Here is a 21,013-nt window from a genome sequence, read left to right on the forward strand (position 1 = left end):
GGGCTACTTCAGAGTAACGACGCTACGCAGCTCTGCATTTTATTCTTTTATTGGTGCTGCGTATTTACAGTGCTGAAGTCATTGCTATTTACACGGAGTGATGTGGTCAGTCGGTTTCAGAACCTCCGAATGGCTTTTGGCGCGTCTTTCTCCAACACAAAAGCTTTGGCAGACCCATCCTCTTTCCCCTCCTCTTTCTGCGTAATTCCGGAGTTGGGGGGATGGGTCTCCCCCCCTTATTCGCCCCTTCCTGTCCCACCTGGGACCCTGGCTCCTCTACCTTGCCTGAGCCTCGGACACGACTTCCTGCTTCCCCACTGGAATCGGAACTCTCCCTGCTTTCCCCTGTGCTCGGGGGTGGGCTTGAACTCAGGAGGGGAGGGACTTCGCGATATCCCCTGTCCCTCACAGTGGTGTTTTTTCAAAGCCTAATGGTTTCCCAAACCCAACAGCATTACCCAAAACACGTATCATGGCCTTCTCATGATAGTGGCATATGCACTTATGCATATAATCTTTCCTCCCCACCCCGTTCTCCTTTGTCTTATGATGGGGCCTAGGGAGTATCAAGAACATACATATGCAATGATATGTAAGAAGCCCTGGCAACAAGCCCTCTAGCCTGGTGCTGCTGCTTTTCAATGCCAGGTCAGTCCAAATTAAAGGACACTCATTCATGATCTGATCATGGATGGGGAGATAATGCCCAGGTGTATATTCCTGAGACCTGGGCAGGTAAGATGGGTGGGGTGTGAGTGGCCCAGCTGTGTCTGCCCAGGTTCTCAGCACAGCACCGGGCTAGGCTGGAGGACTGGGGTGGGGAGGGAAGTTGCTCCCCCTTTTTCGCCAGGAAGCCCCTCTGCCCAGATTAATGCAGTGTGCGCAACACAGATGCAACAGACAGAAAAAGAGTTACCTAATTTTCCGGAATAAGGTTCAACTTCAACTATGTCGCAATCACTTATTTTCTCCCATGTAAACCTGATGGATGATTTGCTGTTATTGTACATCTGGAGATTCATAAATGAACAGACAATCAATGCCATTATATGACCAAATCACCATTTCCAGACTTCTGAAGTAAACAACGGCATGTGCGCCAGGTAGACACAAAATACAGACACATAGATTAATACTACATTAGTATTAATATATGAATTTGAGAATATTTAGAATTGAATGGTGGTAGTGGAGATTAAAGGGGTAAGAAAAAGTAATACTGTACACTTTTCTTATATGCAGGGTTGTAAGGGGCAGTGATCCTACCCACGATAACACAAAAGTAGGTTCTCACACCTAGAAATATAAAGCCAAAGCCTAGCTCTGCATGACAGCAATTAAATTTGCTTGCATTGTTCAATTTGCAGAGTTTAGAATTATTTTCTGACATGTGTGAAGGTGAAGGAAGACACACAAGACCATGGGCAAGCATCAAGCTTCCTTCCCAGGCACTGGGGCTTCTTCCAGACTACAAAAGAAATAGATTTCACACTTAAATAGAAGGCCTCCAAGCGCACAGAACAGACACAACCTCCAAACAGCACAAACAACCGGGAGGGCTGTTTGCTGCCTTCCAGGTTACAGAGGCCCGGCTGCCTCAACTCGAAATTGGGGATTTAGTGTCACTGGTCCCCCACCTGACAGGACACACTCCGAGCAGAGATTTGGCAGGTGTCTCTTGAAGACCTTATCTATGCCAACAGGACTTTGCAGCCGGTTATATATTTTTCCATTAGCCTGTCATCTTAAGGGTTAAATGCATTTTTATTTTGTGAGTGGTGTTTTATGTTCTAACATCGTACACCACACTGTTGGTAATCTGTGACACAGCGATACAGGAATACTTTTCGGCAATCGATCAATGCATACATATACTGGCTGAAGTAAAAGTAGACTTACGCTAAATGTTCTCCTAACATTTACACCAATGTAGTTTTCTCCTGGGATGATCATGGCATAGGGCTCCAAAAGGAGCTGGAAGGGTTCCGTATCGCCTTTGACGTCTATTTCCAAAGCAATCACGTCTTCTTGACGCCTTTCTCCGCTATCGTACTGCTCCCGTTTTTGAGGGCTGCGTGAGGGACAGCGTTAGAATTGCTGCTGTTGTGGATATTTAGAATGGCATAAAGGGTGTGATTCCCATCCCAGCAGGGGAAAAAACCAGACTGCTCTTCCTCCTCTTGGCACATTCAGGTCTATGCCTCTGTTTCTTATGCTTTGCCCCCTAGCTTGGGAGAAAACCCCTCTGAATATGATGGCATAGAGACTGACTAAACATGCAGAGGAACAGGATTCAGGAAGCAGGGTGGGGGGGGGAAATAAGATTTTTAAAATTTAAATGGATTTTTTTTATTTAAATGGATTTTTAAAATTTAAATTGGATTTTTAAAAAATTTAAATGGATTTTTTTTTAAATGGATTTTTAAAATTTAAATTGGATTTTTAAAATAAAATGCGTTTGGAGGAAAAATCTTTCTAAAGATAGTTTTCTCTTATAAGTTACAGTCCAATTATAGTCCAATTATAGTCCAAAGGCTATTCATCTGGAAATAAGGATCTGTTTTAGGTATTTCATGTGTGCTAAAACTCAGTCTAAGTTTTTATTATTATTGTTGTTTAACCACATCAGTTAACAAACATGGATACATATGCTATAATGTACCTGTTTTAGTTAAATAAATTGTTATTAAGGAAATGATTATTTTTCACCTTCCAATAAAGTACAGCAGAAAAGTTGTCCAAATAAATTAAACCTAATAATAATTTCACAATTATCTGTCTGAGTATTTCTAATAGTATAACCAAATCAGTAATTTTTGCTATAACTGTAATAAAACTACTATGAAAAATTATTATTCCAAAAATGAAACCTTCATCTGGTTGTAAATATTAAGATTATACCAGCAAGAATGAGTCTTTCTGTAAAGAAAAAATGATTTAAATCAAGTCTTACTGTCTAGTGATTTAAATCAATTTGATTTAAATCAGATCCACCCTGTCAGGAAGTAAACCTGCCTCGCACCTTTTGCCATAAATGCAAAGGACCTGTGAGGTGCTTTGCGCTCCCGGCACAATCCACCGAAATTAAGCACAGCTAAAGGGCTAAAGTCAGCATGAGACCGGGGAAGTTGCGCTGCAGAGGATGTGTGATCACCTTTGGTTCTCGGGTCTCATTCCCACCCAAGCCCCCAAATCTGCTACGGTATTAGACCATGGTGGGGGTGGAGTAGGACCAGGGTTGAGTGGGAAACAAATGCAACACGTGCATATCCATGCTTGTGTTTGTGTGGCAGCGCGCACACAGTTTAGCAATAAGGTGCTAAATCAGACAGAGGGAGGTGCCACTAGGACAATAAATTCATCTCTCAGAACAACACAGCAACAAGAATGCCAACCATCTCTGGCACAATTTAAGAACATTTTCACATGCCTCTGACACATCACTTACTCAGGTAGCTCTGGGATATCTTCCAGCACAATCTGAAGCACGCTGTGATATGACTTTGGCTGCAAGGAGAACAAAAACCCAGAACGACAATCAACTAATGCACACAAAAATAATCTATGGCTTACGTTAACTGTATTTGCCTCTGGGCTGCAAGAGATCAAAGCCTCTTGTAGTTTAAACAGCTGAGGCTTCAGGTAAGACTGAGAGCCTTTTTGCACCAAGTGTTCTCTCGCCATAGAGTTGGAAGCAGCCACACCCACCCTGGCATGTGCCCCCCAACTCAAGGCTGAAGGTGGACTTGGGCCCCAAACAGCCAAACCAGACCCACACAAGCCAATCTCAGCTCAGTAGCCAGGTGTGGCGAGGGATTTCTTGGTTTTGCTAATTGTCTCACACCAAAACTGGTGCCAAGAACGTGTCTGGCCACAGCAAATGGGTAGAGCGAGCTTGGCTTGGCAGGTAACAAGTTTGGAAGGCAAATGTTCAATGAAGTTTGTAATAAAAATAAAAATAAGCAGCAGTTAGCCAGGCCTGATTCATACCAGCCTACAGAGCACATACATAATGTAATCTAAGAGTGACTTTTAGCGTGGAAAGAAATTAACTCATTTGCTTTTGAGTTTCATTCAGACCCTTTAGCAGCCGCTGGTTAAACTTTTATCCAACAAATTGCACAGTATAGATGGCAAATATTGAATCAACCGAGTACAAGCAAGGCTGTACCTCCTTTGGAAGGTAAGAGAGAGTAAACGAGTGATTGGTATGGGGGCGCAGAACCCCCGAGGCAGGAGTCACAGAGAAAGCGGATTCCGTCTCCAAGTTGTACTTTATCTTTGTAAGGTCCGCTTTTCCTTCCAACATTGATGCCTGCAGATTAGGCTTCATTATCTGCCAGAAAAAAGGGAAATCCACGTGGCTGAGCAAAGAGAAGGAAAAAAGAAGGCATTCAATTCTGCAGCTTCAGGCTAAATATTTAGGAAAATTACATTTTTAGGGAACCTTTTAATTAGCCCCCCCCAAAAAATAAGGGACTTAAGTATTTGCCTTTGTTAGTCCCCACCACCACCTCAAGGATATAGAACCAGAGCAGCTGGTCCAAGAGAAATGGCTCAGCTCCCACGTATTGTCTATTTAAACAGCAGTTTGGCACAAGAAATTGTACCTCAGCCATTCCATGCTCCCCCCCCTCGCACTCCTCTCCCCTTCCTAACTTTCCACAGTTTTCACAAACCATAATTTGCTTTCAAACCAGAATGAGAATACTGAATCATGTGTTTTTCTCCCTTAGTGTGCGTTTGGAGGTAAACTACGGTTTTTCAAAACCACAGTTTACCCAATTCAGAGATCACAACAAACTGTTGCTTGTTCAAACCAGGAAGTCAGGGACACAGTTGGAGCACAAGGGGTGAGGGACAAGATGGAACATATGAGCGCAATGTGTCGTCCCCCAGCAGCTAACCCTAGGGCAGGTGAACTAAACCTCTAAGAAACTTGTCGTTAAAGTGCTGTGGACGCGAGAATTGTACTGTATTATCCTATAATAAATATTGTTCAGTGCAAAGACCACTGGCTTCTGCCCAGAAAAATGCCCCCACCCCCACCCCATACAGTTTTAGCATCATACATACGTCAGATTTCTTAGAACCAGAGTTTTCTCTGCCTTAGATTTGAGGTTCAAAGAACCAAAGCGCACAAGGTGTTGCGCTGTCACATCGACAAGCTCGCCGGGCACAGGGCTGCTTTCTCCTCCAGTAACAGACAAAAGCTGCAGAGCTATCAGCTGCCCAAGTCCTGGAAACAAAAGTGAACGCAAACATCCTGCGGCAAATGCACATGACTGAGCTTATGCCCTTCCAACGCGACTACCCTGTTGCATTATGGGTATAACACAGGCTTCCCCAAACTTCGGCCCTCCAGATGTTTTGGACTACAATTCCCATCATCCCTGACCACTGGGTCCTGTTAGCTAGGGATCATGGGAGTTGTAGGCTAAAACATCTGGAGGGCCGCAGTTTGGGGATGTCTGGTATAACACATGACCCCCATCAGACCATAGGAAATTGCCAGTAGTGTCTCTCCCAGGGAGAAGGAGCCTGCAGCTCTCCAGATGTGGTTGGACTCAAGCCAAATGACCAATAATTAGGGTTGATGGGAATTGTAGTCCAGCAACATCTGCAAAGTCATAGGTTTCCCCCATCCCACCCTAGTTGGCAGCAGCTCTCCAAAGTCTCAGAACATGATCTGTTTTGAAAGCTACTGTGGGGTAGCAGCTAGAGCATCACACCAGGGATCTAGGAGACCAGGGTCCGAATCCCTACTTGGCCATGAAGCTCACTGGGTGACCCAGACCAGTCACTGTCTCTTAACCTCATCTACCTCACAGGGTTGTTGTGAGGATGAAATGGGGAGGAGGAAAACTATGCATGCCACCTTGGGTAGAAAGACCGGACAGCTCTGTCGGTTAGAGCGTGATGCTGACAACACCAAGGCTGCAGGTTCGATCCCCATACAGGGAAGCTGTATATTCCTGCATTGCAGGGGGCTGGACTAGAGGATCCTTGGGGCCCCTTCCAACTCTATAAGAAATAAACGAACTGGCTCGCCATACGGAGGTGAGGAAAGATTTCAATGGACAACTCCACGCAGGTCTCCGGCTGGAGACACCAACAGCGGTGTTCAAATGCCGCTTCAGGAGCAGAAATCCTCCGATTGGGCCATACGTATCTCAGCTGTTAGCTCGCCTTTGGTGAGAGGAATCTCCCGATTTAAAAGGGACCCAGACTGCTTTGGCAGCTGTTGATTCTGATGGAACAGAGAAGGTTGTGATTCCAACAGGGTGTCAAAGCTAGAACCCTCAGAGGACAGCAACACAACTTCCTTGGGCCTGAGAGGCACTGTGCAACAGGCTACTCGTCCACCAATAGCTCAGGGTCCGTATGCACATCTGGGGATAGCTAGGAGGGCAATTCCTTGCCCTACTTGGAAACCCCAACCTCATCCCCGAATAAGTGGTGCCTGTCTCCAGAGTCATGACAGATCAAGGTCTTTTGCCAGAGCTACCACCTGAGAACCTTGTTGGCAACAGCAAATGCTAAACCCTTCTGCATTCACAGCACGTGCTATGCCATGGAGATACTGGATTTTCCAGGAAGCTTGATTTGCATTCAGGTGTCATCTAAGCTGACAACGGGCTGCACAACTTCCCTTCAACCACTGTGAATTAAGTGGACCCTCCAAGAGGACCATTAGAATCATAGAATCATAGAGTTGGAAGAGACCACAAGGGCCATCCAGTCCAATCCCCTGCCAAGCAGGGAACACCATCAAAGCATTCCGGACATATGGCTGTCAAGCCTCTGCTTAAAAACCTCCAAAGAAGGAGACTCCACCACACTCCTTGGCAGCAAATTCCACTGCCGAACAGCTCTTACTGTCAGGAAGTTCTTCCTAATGTTCAGGTGAAATCTTTTTTCTTGTAGTTTGAATCCATTGCTCCGTGTCCGCTTCTCTGGAGCAGCAGAAAACAACCTTTCTCCCTCCTCTATATGACATCCTTTGATATATTTGAACATGGCTATCATATCACCCCTTAACCTTCTCTTCTCCTGGCTAAACATACCCAGCTCCCTAAGCCGTTCCTCATAAGGCATCGTTTCCAGGCCTTTGACCATTTTGGTTGCTCTCCTCTGGACACTGTGGTGCCCAGAACTGGACACAGTACTCCAGGTGAGGTCTGACCAGAGCAGAATACAGTGGTACTATTACTTCCCTTGATCTAGATGCTATACTCCTATTGATGCAGCCCAGAACTGCATTGGCTTTTTTAGCTGCTGCATCACACTGTTGACTCATGTCAAGTTTGTGATCCTAGATCCTTTTCACATGTACTGCTCTCAAGCCAGGTGTCACCCATCCTGTATTTGTGCCTTTTTTTTTTTTGCCCAAGTGTAGTACTTTACGTTTCTCCCTGTTAAAATTCATCTTGTTTGTTTTGGCCCAGTTGTCTAATCTGTTAAGGTCATTTTGAAGTGTGATCCTGTCCTCTGGGGTATTAGCCACCCCTCCTAATTTGGTGTCATCTGCAAACTTGCTCAGGATGCCCTCAAGCCCATCATCCAAGTCATTAATAAAGATGTTGAATAAGACAGAACCCTGTGGCACCCCACTAGTCACTTCTCTCCAGGATGAAGAGGAGCCATTGATGAGGGATGGGCAAATCTGTCAATTTTCATTTCTCTTGCTCAGTTCTCCACATTTCCACTTCAGTTTGTGATTTTTTTTTTATAAAAAAAAGTCCTAGTGAAAAATCACCAGCATTTTAGTGTGACCGTCTCCCAACACATGTTTTTCTAGGCAATTTCGCCTAATCTAATGCATTTTGTATATGGCTTTCACCGATTACTGTAGATGTATTTCCACACACTTAACCTTAGTATATGTTGGGGTTTTTTGCACACGTTGCATGGTTGGAGAACCACACTGCAAAATACATAGAAAAGTGTGGTTTTGAAAAGAATGGTTTCGTTTCAGTTGGGGCACAATTTCAGGCAGCGTGAATTAGGTAGATCCAGCTTTAGCCAAACACTGGATTGAATGACCCCCATCCCTAGTTAAGAGGTCCTGCTGATGAGAGCTTGCCTGCATAGTCCCCAAATCCTGGCGCTAAACTCATTTTCATTTGAATGCTAAAAATGCAAAGTTGATAGTGGCAAACCTGTCACAGTAAGGTCGTTGATTTGGCAATTGTCGCAAACGAGGATATACTTCACTGACACCACTTCGGGCAAAGTGGGCATGAACACAACCTGTAAGAAAAGTTTCTGCATCGTGAAAAGAACAACGCTCCCACAAGCTACGCTACAAATGGACATGAATGTTGTGCTAAGTTTCAACTTCATCATTGCCTTCCAAAAGAATATTGGGAAGTGTCGCACAATGAGGGGACTGCTAATATAAAAACTAAAACCTAAAACAGTTCAAACACAGACCAGCAATCCACAGAAAACAAAATACAGTGGTACTTGGTACTCAAACGGCTTGCCCCCTGAACAAATCGGCTCCTGAACGCCGCAAACCCAGAAGTAAGTGTTCCAGTTTGCGAATGTTTTTTGGAAGCTGAACATCTGACATGGCTTCTGCGGCTGCCGATTGAGTGCAGGAAGCTCCTGCAGCCAATTGGAAGCCACGCCTTGGTTTTCAAACTGTTTCGGGAGTCGAACGGACTCCCGGAACAGATTAAGTTCGAGAATCAAGCAGCAACAAACACCTCTTTTTAATGTTACATCTGTCTTCAAGCTGAGTGGAGAAGACAGATTCGCATCACAAGATTGGCATCACTGACTCTGATCGCCATATCATTCTAAATTGGTCCTCAGTGTCACAACAACACAATCTTATGTATCAGAGGTAGTCCATGTGGGGCTGTTCAGGTGAGGGACCACCATGCCCATCAGGCCCAGCAAGCAAGGCCCATGGGAAAGAAAGGTTTATTTAGTTGGCATATTTGTTACCAGCCCATTGCTAAAGATCCCAGGGCAGGTTACGGCACAGTAAAAACTATAAAACACAGATCATAAACAATTAAAACAGCAATCACTGATAAAAAAATATGCAGAAAGCAAGGAATCATTGCAGAATCCCAAGTCTGAAGTCTGCCTTTGTGTGTTTTCTGATCATCCCCAATGCTGGGACTGGGAATCCGTCGCAAAGAAGGGAGCGCCAACATTTGGGGGCCACCACAGAAAAGGTCATGAGGGAAGAAAACAACAGGAGCTAGAATCCAGCAACATCTGGAGGGCATGACATTGCTACCAGTGCTTTCATTTTTTTTCTTAAATGAATGAACCACCTGCTGAATCCTGCTTCGGATTTCCTAATAACTGTGCATCTATTTTGAGTGTATGCTTGAAATGTGAGCTAGAGTGGCAACAACTGACCTCAATTAGAGTAGACTGGCCTGGAGGTAGCTCAAAAACGGCAGGTCGGATCCCGAACGGCTCTTGCTCCACGTAACCTAAAGTGGCAACGGCCTTTGTATAAGAAAAGAGAACGGTCACCACATGGCTATACGAAATCTGTACTGCGACCTAACGTTCCATTAGGAATTGAGGACATGGACTCGACGTGGCTAAAAAGGTAAAATATCTGGGAATATGGATGACAGCAAAGAATATTAATCTTTACAGTGATAATTACGAACAAGTATGGAAGGAAATAAAGAAAGACCTGGAAAGATGGACTAATATGAAAATGTCATTCTTAGGAAGAATCGCAACAATAAAGATGAATGTATTACCTAAGATGTTATTCTTATTTCAAACTATACCTGTGGTTAAAGGTACGAGGCAATTCCAAGAGTGGCAAAAGATTTTATCAAGATTTGTCTGGCAGGGGAAAAAACCTAGAATAAAACATAAGATTTTGGTAGATAAGAAAGAAAGAGGTGGATTCGCCCTGCCAGACTTGAGACTTTATTATGAAGCGTCCTGTATCTGTTGGATAAAAGAATGGATAACTTTAGAGAATATGGACTTGTTAGATTTGGAAGGTTTTAACAATAGATTTGGATGGCATGCATATTTATGTTATGACAAAAAGAAATCACATACCGGGTTTACGAATCATGTGATAAGAAGATCTCTGTACGAGGTGTGGGAAAGAAATAAAAGGCTGTTAGAGACTAAAACACCCTGGTGGGTCTCACCAGCAGAGGTATTAACAGTTAAGAAAGTAAATATGGAGAAGAGGCGGGCCACGTATGAGGAAATCTTGACGAAAACTGAAAAAGGATGGAGTTTAAAACCTTTTGAGGACATTAAAGGAGTGTTAACAGGATGGATAGAATACCATCAAATAAATGATGTGCTTAAAGAAGATAGAAAAATAGGTTTTGAGGATAAAAGATCCAAATTTCAAATAGAAGTGCTAGAAGGCAAAACAAAGCTTTTGGCAAAGATGTATGATTTGTTGTTGGAGTGGTATACAAAAGATGAGTTGACAAAAGAAGTGATGATTAAATGGGCAAAAGATTTGGGGCATAATATTGAATATGATGCGTGGTTGAAATTATGGAATCAAACTTTAAGATTTACAGCATGTACTGCCTTGAAAGAAAATGTATATAAGATGATGTACAGATGGTATTTAACTCCAGTTAAATTAGCTAAAATGTATAGAATGAGTGATAAAAGTTGCTGGAAATGTAAAGAGAAAGATGGTGAATTTTATCATATGTGGTGGACATGCGAAAAAGTTAAAAGATTTTGGGAAAGTTTATATAACGAATTGAAAAAGATGTTTAGATATACCTTTCCAAAAAAACCAGAAGCATTTTTGTTAGGAATAATAGGAGGAGAGATTAGAAAAGAAGATCAAACACTGTTTATGTATGCAACAACCGCGGCTAGGACTTTGTTAGCCCAAAAATGGAAATTACAGGAATTACCTACAATTGTGGAGTGGCAGATAAAAATGATGGACTATGCTGAACTTGCTAGATTGACATGCAAGATTCGTGACCAGGGGGAGACAAGGTTTCAAAAGGACTGGAGTAAATATGTGGACTATATGGAGAAAAACTGTAGATCATTAAAAACTCTCGCAGGATTAAAATAACCTTACGAATTGACCAATATGTTAAAAAAGGAACTGCAAAAAAGGGAATTAACAAGAAACCCGCATGAAGGGAGGGGGGGAAGTCATAGCTCGGCGGAGCAAGGTAAAAGATGTGAATATAAGATTTTGTATAAAAGATTGGTTTTGTTAATTTGTTAAATTTGGAAAATTGGAATAAAATGTATTTTAAAAAAAAAAAGGAATTGAGGACATGGCAGTGGGGGCGGGACTTCCTATTCTTACTTACCCGGAAGTTAGGAGGTGGCCAGAGATGCTTTGGCATTATGCAGAACTTCCCAATGCTGGACCCTTCATTTTTGCACAGGAATTCTGTAAATTTCACTCCGCCCACAAGGCAAGGCCCACAGTCCAAAATGTGAGGCACTATAGCAAAAGAAGAAAAGGGAGGGGGGGAAGCAAGAGCAAGAAAGGGGCTTTTATAAAAAAAGCACTCTCAATCCAGGACAATACATTCTATTATGTCTAGAGGCAGCAGTCGGGGATGGGGGTTCATTGTGTTCTTCAGTTGGCATGGTGTGAAATTCTCCTTCTCCTTCTCCATTACATTTATATACCACCCTTCATCTGAGAATCATAGGAATCATAGAAACCGCGATTCGCTAGACGAATTTTTCATAAAACGAATTAGTCTAGCGAGGCAACCTCCGCTAGAAAAAACCTTTCGTTAAGCGGAAATTTCGTTAAGCAGGGCATTCGTTAAGCGAGGCACCACTGTACAATTCTCATCATCCCTGACCAATGGTCCTGTTAGCTAGGGAGGATGAGAGCTGTAGTCCCAAAACATCTGGAGGGCCAAGTTTGGCCAAGCCTGTTCTAAACACTAACATTCTATAAAGTTTCATGGCAGCTTTCCTCTGCCAGTGGCTCGCTGATTTGCAGCGCCTTCTGGTGTCACATTTTAATAACACATTTTTTTACGTTATAAACAACATGCAGATCCACCCCAAGAAATGGGAGGCTGAACGAGATGGACCAACCGGTATGACATCCTAAGAACGTCCCAGAAGCTCACATACTTGCCCCACAAATAGTCAGTGCTTTTTAAAAAGAAAAAGAAAAAAGAAAACTCACACGTTAAGATGGGAGGTGGCCTTCGTCCTTCCAAAGGGACCAGCAGCGGGTAGGTGGTTTGCGACTCTACTAGTATGTAATCCTTGTAATCTGACAGGTATTCTGGAATAAACTGGACCACGTAGTAGCAACTCATTCCGGGGGCGACAAGTCCTCCTTTGCCTGGAAATTGTCCTAGAGGAGGAGCACGGGTATCCTTTGAAAAATTCATTATCACAGATGCATCTAGTGCCGCAAGCAGGTTGCAAAAGAATTCTGCCCAGAGCACAACAAGGATGTTGTTGTTGAAAATAAGACAGTGCCAGCAATGTGCAAAGGCACTTTTCAGAGTACTAGAGGACAGGTTGCTGCCCCACTGAGCAGCCGTCTAAATTCACCACAATGCCTATTTCTATGCCTCTCCACTTAAATTGTCATTAATTTTTATCATCCTTGTGAGGGACAGGGGATACCGGGAGGTCCCTCCCATCTTAAGTACCAGCTCATCGCCAAGCGCTGGGGAAAGCAGGGAGAGTTCCGCCTCAAGCGGAGACTCAGGAAGTGGTGACCGAGGCTCCGGCAAGGTAGCGGAGCCCATGCACAAGGTGGGACAGGAAGGGGGGAGCAAGGGGGGAAGGCTGACCCCGCCGACCCCGGAATTACGCAAGAAGCGTCGTGGGAGGAGATTAGGGCTTCCCAAACTTCTTTGCTGGAAGAAGACGCGCCAACCTCCATTCGGAGGTACTGACGCCTAACTGACAACATGTATATAGATCGCTCCGAGCACTGTAAATAATCAGCACTTAATAAAAGCCTAAAAGGACAATGCTGTGAGGAGTCGTTACTCTAGAGTAGCCGCATCTGCATCTCTGACAATCCTCACCCCATGAGCATTCCAATTCAGGTCCTCCTCAACTGCCTGATTATACACATGTTTATTGGAAATAAAGCTCCACTGATTTCAATAGGTTTTCTCCTAGGTTTGCAACTTTAGGATTACACTTCCATCGTAAGATTTTCATAGGAATTTGACAACCAGCACTGCCTTGGCACCTACATGCAGGTCCTGCTTTCTGAACTCTCCCAGGAAACTGTTCATTAGGCAAACATTTGCATAACGAGCTGGTGGTTTCCAATATTTCCGACGGGAGCATTTCTCATTTATAACTGCCTGTTCTTCCCCCCTCCCTGCTTTCTGCTTGAAACTGCTGCAGCCATTCAGCAAAAACCAAAGGAACAAGTGATTTAAAAAGGCAAAGGTAAAGGACCCCTGGATGGTTAAGTCCAGTCAAAGGTGACTATGGGGTTGTGACGCTCATCTTGTTTTCAGGCCGAGGGAGCTGGCGTTTGTCCAGAGACAGTTTTCTGGGTCATGTGGCCAGCATGACTAAACCACTACTGGCGCACGGAGGACTGTGACAAGTGCCAGAGCGCACAGAAACGCCGTTTACCTTCCCATCATAGTGGTACCTATTTATCTACTCACACTGGCATGCTTTCGGACTGCTAGGTTGGCAGGATCTGGGACAGAGCAACAGGAGTTCACCCTGTCGTGGAGATTCGGATCACCAACCTTCCGATCAGAGAGCCGAAGAGGTTTAGACCACAGCGCCACTCCATGATTTTTTGCCAGAAATGGCTTCAACCGACCAGCAAAACACAAACAAGTAAGGAAGTAGTGGGCAAACTCTGGCTGTTTGGATAGCTGAATTGGCCATTCCTGTAGCAAAGTTTGGGTATAATTCTTTGTACTTGGATAACTGATATTTCTGATAATCGAGTGTCTCAAAGTGGGACCTGGGTGCCCTGAGCTTGTCCAAATGACAGCCAAATTAAGTCCATGACTAATTTAAAATATGGGGATCAGCAGCATGGCTCACACAATATTTGCAATTCTCAGGACAAGTGTTTTCCTGTTCTTTCAGGAAATGAAGCAAAATTCTAGCCATCAGGCGGCATTTTAAAAATGCCAATTTCTGCAGAAAAGCAACCAACAAGTAAATTTGCATTCCTGAATCTCACCTAGCCCAATGGAAAAGGCAGAGGTAGCTGGAGGAATTATTCTAAGACACTGAGATGTTGAAGTCATGTTCTGTAACTCTATGGTCATCTGCAAAGAGAGAAAATTAAAAAAATATGGCAGCATATATGCATCCTGTGAAGCATTTTTAGCCTTTGGAAATGATATTATTATTCCAGGCAATAAAATGAATAGATAATAGCAATAGTAACAACCTGCCCCTAAACATTTTTCTAAACACAGTATGACCTGGAGTGCAAATACCACTGCTCTGGTAAAGAAGGCCCAGCAGAGAATATATTTCCCTCAGACTTTTAAAAAAGAACAAGCTGAGTGAGAGACTGCTGGTGTCCTTCTACCGAGGCTCCATAGAGAGCATTCTTACATACTGTATCTGTGCTTGGTTTTCCAGCTGCACAATCATGGACAGAAAAGTGCTCCAGAAGGTCATAACCACAGCCCAAAAGATTACTGGTCGTCCTCTCCCATCTCTGGAAGAACTATACAATCCCCGCTTCCTTAAAAAAGCAAATAATATTTTACAAGATTCATCTCATCCTGGATATAGTCTTTTGGCACCGTTGCCTTCGGGCAAGAGATACAGAACAATTAAATCAAGAACAAATAGATTAAAAAACAGTTTCTATCCAAGAGCTATAACCATCTTAAATGTTGTAACTAAATAATATGATCTTGGGGAGTTGTGATGGGTGTGTATGTGTGGCTGTAATTGTGTTTTAATGGGATGACATTCAATTTTGTTGTACTATGTACAATGACAATAAAATATCTATCTATTCAATCAACAAAGAATCGTTCCCACTATTTCCAGAGTTTGGGCTGTAAGTGATGTTCCTGATATGGTAAAAATGGCATCACCCCACACACAAGAGACAAAGCATCAGCAGGTGTGGAGTAACCCAAAGGTTGCAGAAGTACATACACACTTTAGAAAGAAAAAAGATTAAAGGAGGAAGGACCAAACAACAACACAATGACTACTAAGTGTGCTCAGTTTCCTCTCAATGTTGACTAACTGTTTTTGGGAGATGGGGGGGGGATACCTGGAGAAAAGGGTGAACGGAACAGAGTGGCTGGAATCCCAAACTCCACGCTGCAACATTTTGTTGCGGGTTCCACATTTTATGAAATGTTTAATAGAAAATGGAAGCTTATTACTGAGTCTCCAACATACAAGAGTAGGAAGAGTTACATGCAGAGCCTTAAGAGGCAAAGCTCTTACCTCATAAACCTGCCCAACTTCATAATAAGAAAACACAACAGCCGGCGGGTTTGCTAGAAAGACAGGCACAGACTGGGAGTCGCTGAAATGAAATGAGACAATGAGAAAAACCAGGGAGTGATTACAGGCTGCACATAGCAGGTAAGAACAGTGGCGGCGCCAATTCCTTTTCTTTGAGAGGCATGGAGCTGCGAAGTCCTTCACATCACACCCAGAACAGATGCCGGTTCGACAACAGCTGTGTTCACTGTCCACGAAGGTGTTAAAAACTACAGCAAACTATCTTACCTGACATTACCAGACCTGTTTAAGAGCTGTAGGGGGAATGAACACGATGGCTTTGAATGCTTGAAAGGGCGATGTAAATGCTCGGTATAATTATCGCTGTTGGGAATGCTGGCTCTAGTTAATTTAGATGATTTGTTTTTATCTGTTCTGAAAGGAAAAACGCAGTTACCTTTCCACCATGGTCCTTTTCTTTCCTGCGATCATTCGCTGCACCTTCTTCTGAGGCAAGATCAAGGACTTGCCGCCACAAAGAGAGTTAGGCGGGAAAAAGCGGGGGTTCTTCAGGAAGTTGTGGCGGTCCTCCAGCCTCTGGAGGTAAGCACGGTCTTTTTGTCGTTCGGGTCTGGTCATGTCATTCTTCCAAGTTGGTTTTTGCGAGGGGCTATCCTTCTTCTGACAGCAGATGTGATGGAAAAGAGGGGGGGGAACCGCTTTCAGATACAGGTTTACGATGGATTCGCTCACCTTCATTAAGACTGATCATAAACATATATGCTGACCTCATTTTGCAGAGGGAAGCATGGCATTCTCTGTCGGAAAGAGGAAGATCACTACTTTTGCTTTAGAAGTTTACACTCAACAAAACAAGTCTCTGGTGCTCATGAATGCCAAGATAGACATGGAAATGGAATTGACAGGAAGTTTCTGGTAAAAGCTGTAATCCTATGAGTACTCTTCAATCCATAGAACTGAATGGGACATATTGTGAAGACATGTATAGGATCAAGTTTCACAGCTCATAGTTGGGGTTGGATAGGGCTCAAGAGTTCAGCCGGTTGGATCTTTGAATCCCATAACCTTCTCTCCCTGACTGATCACTCCGGTTCTTATAAATCTTATAAACCTATTGCTTCTAAACATTCTATGTATGTTCCATTATATGCCTCAGTTCTACTATCCATTTAATCAGGGACCAATATTATTATTATTATTAAAATTTGTATACCGCAATGTACCCATATAGATCTTAGGACAGTTCACAACCACTTAACATCCCAGATCAAAATGGCTGGAGGTTTTTTGTTTTTTTTAAGTACGCAACTGTTTAGATTATATAACTTATACACATAATTATTTATCTAATTAGCAGAACTATGCCCCTTATGGTTACAGAATTTGCTTTTCCTACTACAAACATGTTACATTTGCAATATTAAAAGAAAGAGACCCTTGTCTCACTGGCTACATACCTTTACTCCAGCTACAAAAGCTGAGGCCAGAAAAATCTTGACTGTGAGTCCTGGAAGACCTGCTCCTAGGGTTGCCAGAATCAATAGAGGACAGGACTTCTGTGCCTTTAATTGCCCTGCTCTCTTTTGAGTCTGGAAACCTTAAAAAGAAACCAGCAGACCCTTTGCTTGGAAATTAAACAAAGGGTCTGCTGGTTTCTCTTTAAGGTTTCCAGACTCAAAACAAGAGAGCAGGGCAATTAAAGTCCTGTCCTCTATTGAGTCTGGCAACTCTACCTGCTCCTTGCCTTACAGGCCTTTTCCCACCTGGCCTGGGAGGGTGAGGCTGGGAATCAGCAGAAGCTGAGGCTGCTGAACAGACTCTTAGGCTGGGGTACTGTTGGGGGGGGGGAGGGTTGTTGCAGGGTTGTTGTTACGGTTATTAAGACTTTATTTCAGACCTTATTGTGATTTGTGTGGAAATTGTTTCAATTCGGTTGTGCACTTTTCGATGTTTAATTTATTGTTCATGACTACTTTTGTTATGTTTGCAATTATGTAATTTTCTTCATGTTGTAAGCCGCCTTGAGCACAGATTCAACTATGGAAAGCCGGCATACAAATAAACTGATGTATGTACACCCAAAATTCAAATAAAACACTGCTCTTTCCTGTTGTTCTGAATAAGATAGAAAGCAGGTGGTGGAAACACTTTACAGGATGGAAGAATGGGGTAGTTTAATGAGCCTTGAGTGGGGGAAAGATACAAAAATGAGGGTGAGGTTTTCAGCTTGCCTACGTGTGCAAAAAGGCAATGAAACACATACAGATAGATACCTTAGAAAGCGTTTTCTTCAATTTATCCGAAATAGCAGAAGGTGAAGACTCAAACGTAATGCTGGATAACGATACTTCTGGTAGATTTTCCAGAATCTTGTTAACACGCTGGCTTTCCCCAAGTGCAGGAGAATTTGCTTTGTCAGATATATGCTGTTTGAAGCTAAGTATCTCTTGCAAGTAGCCAGGCTCAGATGAATCTGCAATTAAAAGGGAAGGTCTGAAAGCACTGAAATCTTTTTCTTGCAAATTCCACTGTGATTTGGAAGACCTTTCCAGGTGATGCCTCTTCATTTTTCACCACAAAGAGGGCTGGCTCAGACTTGTAAAATGTGATTGTCCTCCAAATGGCTAGCTCCGGCTTTCTCCAGGGCAGTCAAAGAATATTGCATAGGAAATACTAAAATAGTACCCGTGTGCTATTTTGTGACCCTTTTTATTTTTTGCTTCTTCGGGGAGCTGAGTGCTCTCTTAAAAAAACACAAAAGTTTTAAAAGCAGCCAACACTACATTTGGAACTTGGATACCTAAAAGGCCACCTCCAATCATATGTACCTGCCCACAATATTTAGAGAGTCCCAATGTGTCAGACGGGGCCTTCTCAGTGGTGGCACCGCTGCAGAACTCTCCCTCTCCTTGATGATTCCCTCTCTTTGTGGCTCTAGGTGGCAGCTGAAAACCATTATATCTAGATGTGCTTGTCAGCATGGTGTTCTGCCTGTTTATTATTACCGCAGCTGTTCATTCTTGGGCTTTTCATCTTAGCTGACTGTTACATACTCACTGTTTTAAATGGTTATTACTTGCCTTGAGGGTCTAATTGTCAGATAAAAACGCAGGATATACTTTTAATTTATTAATAAGAACAGAGAGCATACATTTTCCCCTCCATTTGTCAGCATGCCCCATCAAGCACCTAGCAAGTTTTAAAAATACAAATAAAAATTTGAGCACCTTCTTCTTAAGGGTTTTGAACCTGGGTATTTCTCCCCTCTCTGTCCCAATATTTACCCTGAGTGTAGATAGACAGAAAGACATGGGTACATTCAGATAGATAGAGATAGCTATACCTTTGCAGCAAGGTGGCACCACTCAGGGTCATGGGTTCAAGTCTCACATTGGGCAAAATAATCTCAGGGTCATGAATGGGCAAAAGATTCCTGCATTGCAGGGGGTTGGACTACATGACCCTTGTGGTCTCTTCCAACTCTACAATTCTATTATCTAGGATCTACCTATATAGCTTGCTCTCCGTCACAGGCATAAAACAGCCTCTCTCCTCAATTAAGTTTGAAAACTCAATGAGCAGAGGTTGAGATTCCTGGGAATTATCAACACCCTCACCAAACTACAATTCCCAGGACTCTTTGGGCAACAGTAAAACAGCTATAAAATGGATATAGGCTAATATAATATAACTTGAGAGGGGTAACTTCACACCAGCCACTCTGTGATGCTTGGAGGGAACAGGGGAGTACAAACAGCAATCTCAAATAGTGTAATTATTTCATGTGATTCCTAAATCATATTCTTGGCAAGCCATATTAGTCTCGAAAGCTTACCTTTAGGTGCTCGGGAAATTATTTCTGGATCCGTGATATAATCTTCGGGGCAGATTAAATTATGGTCTTTAAGAAGCTTGCTATCCACACACCATCTGAAGGTAGATCTCACTATGGCATGCAGATTTAAAGAGAGGTTAATTTTAGAGAAAGACAGCAGCCCATCAGACAGTTGTTTATCATTTATAGTGACCATTTCAATATAACTCACACGAACACCAAAAAAAGGTGTGTTAACTTGAAAATCCCCTTAGCGCTATTTTGGGTCAAATAAGTAATTTGTAATGCTCCAATCCAAATCTGTCTCAAATCCGTGGCTTTGCTTAATTAAATTAACCTTTTCCCTGTGAACCAGAAGGAATATTTTCCCTTTGCCTGTCGAGATAAAATAGGAGGCTGCATAATGATTGATTTCATATTCCCATCTTTTTATGCAGTGCAGGACACAAAGTGGCTCACAGCACAAACTAAAACAGACACAACTAAAAATACAATAAATACAAATATTTTTTAAAAAAGTAAGCAATCCTATTAAAAATAGCACTGAAAATACTTAAAACCACTGGAGGTTTCTAAGCAGAGGTTGGATGGCCATTTGTCATGGATACTCTAGTTCAGGGGTGGCCAACTTCCAAGAGACTGCGATCTACTCACAGAGTTAAAAACTGGCAGTGATCTAACCCCCTTTTGGGGGGGTTCAGGTCAAAGTTGTTGTGCTTCTTTAGGGAAGAGGAAAGCAACATTGAACTTTTTTTAGGAAGGAAAGCCCTGTTTTTGGTGGTTCAGGTCATTTTAGGGGTGCAGGGCAAAGATGTTGAGCTTTTTTAGGGGAGCCAAAGTTTTTTAGCTTCTTTGGGGGGAGCCACTGATCTACCGGTGATCTACAACAGACGTCCAGTGATCTACCGGTAGATCACGATCTACCTGTTGGACATGCCTGCAGTCTAGTTGAGATTCCTGCATTTCAGGAGGTTGGACTGGATGACCCTCGGGATCCCTTCCGGCTCTACAATTCTAAAAGCACACAACCCCTGACCCTTAGAAGTTCCTGCCACAACAGCCAGTTAGTGGCCACAGGCCTGCCAGAGGCAAAAAATGTATTTGCTTTCTGGAGAATGCAAAGCCAAGAAGGGTCCAGCCCAGCCTCCCAGGCAAGGGATTTCTACAACCGGAAACAGTCACCAAGAAGGCTTTCTCTTGTGCTCTCACCAAAGATGCCTGTGAAGGTGGCAGGACCAAGGGAAAGGCCTCCCCAGAAGAACTCAAACTGTCACTTCCCTCACCTGGTGGCATTTTAATATGAGAGTAGTTCTCTGGAATCTCCATTTGATATAAGTTCACGATCCTTTCCTCTTCCACTGCGGCTCGGGCCCTTGCCTGGATGATGTGCCTTTCTAGCATGTCTGCTTCTGTCAGCCGGCCGTTATATTCCTTGTGGACCTGATGTAGCAACCAGATAACTGCTGATTTACTAATGTAAAGCAGCCTTCCTCTGCCCGGTGGCACTACAGATGTATTGGGCTACAGCTCCCATCAACCTCAGCCAGCACAGCCTGATGGGAACCGTAGTCCAAAATGTTTGCAGAACACCAGGCTGCGGAAGGCGGGCATAAACCTTCAACAGGTTCCCAGAGGCATCTGTAAAGCAATCAAAGCATTTTTTTATAGTGCTCAATTGTAATTTGGTCTTGATGGAGGCAACAGACACAAACACCTGTTTTACAAAATTGGTGGCAGTGGGTGGGTGGGAAGAGATTTGCA

The 21,013-nt window shown here is 43.3% G+C and overlaps 1 protein-coding gene across 3 annotated transcripts in view; it reads right to left on the minus strand.

Annotated features, from left to right (window-relative positions):
* Positions 1 to 21,013, minus strand: part of DLEC1 (DLEC1 cilia and flagella associated protein) — a 50,384-nt gene that overhangs the window by 25,930 nt on the left and 3,441 nt on the right. For 2 of the 3 annotated variants that reach the window (XM_088654164.1, XM_088654163.1), the window contains exons 3-17: positions 20,536 to 20,692; positions 19,253 to 19,363; positions 17,691 to 17,890; positions 15,854 to 16,077; positions 15,397 to 15,478; positions 14,156 to 14,243; positions 12,155 to 12,328; positions 11,310 to 11,446; positions 9,385 to 9,477; positions 8,163 to 8,253; positions 5,077 to 5,239; positions 4,172 to 4,364; positions 3,449 to 3,507; positions 1,900 to 2,071; positions 917 to 1,010 (exon numbers count right to left, since the gene is read on the minus strand). In XM_088654164.1, coding sequence (XP_088510290.1) covers positions 917 to 1,010; positions 1,900 to 2,071; positions 3,449 to 3,507; positions 4,172 to 4,364; positions 5,077 to 5,239; positions 8,163 to 8,253; positions 9,385 to 9,477; positions 11,310 to 11,446; positions 12,155 to 12,328; positions 14,156 to 14,243; positions 15,397 to 15,478; positions 15,854 to 16,077; positions 17,691 to 17,890; positions 19,253 to 19,363; positions 20,536 to 20,692 — 2,038 coding nt within the window. The remainder of the gene's footprint in view (positions 1 to 916; positions 1,011 to 1,899; positions 2,072 to 3,448; positions 3,508 to 4,171; positions 4,365 to 5,076; positions 5,240 to 8,162; positions 8,254 to 9,384; positions 9,478 to 11,309; positions 11,447 to 12,154; positions 12,329 to 14,155; positions 14,244 to 15,396; positions 15,479 to 15,853; positions 16,078 to 17,690; positions 17,891 to 19,252; positions 19,364 to 20,535; positions 20,693 to 21,013) is intronic. The other variant, XM_088654165.1, reaches the window with a different exon arrangement.

Source organism: Zootoca vivipara, chromosome 11, assembly GCF_965207765.1.
Source record: "Zootoca vivipara chromosome 11, rZooViv2.hap1.1, whole genome shotgun sequence".
Classification (NCBI taxonomy): domain Eukaryota; kingdom Metazoa; phylum Chordata; class Lepidosauria; order Squamata; family Lacertidae; genus Zootoca; species Zootoca vivipara.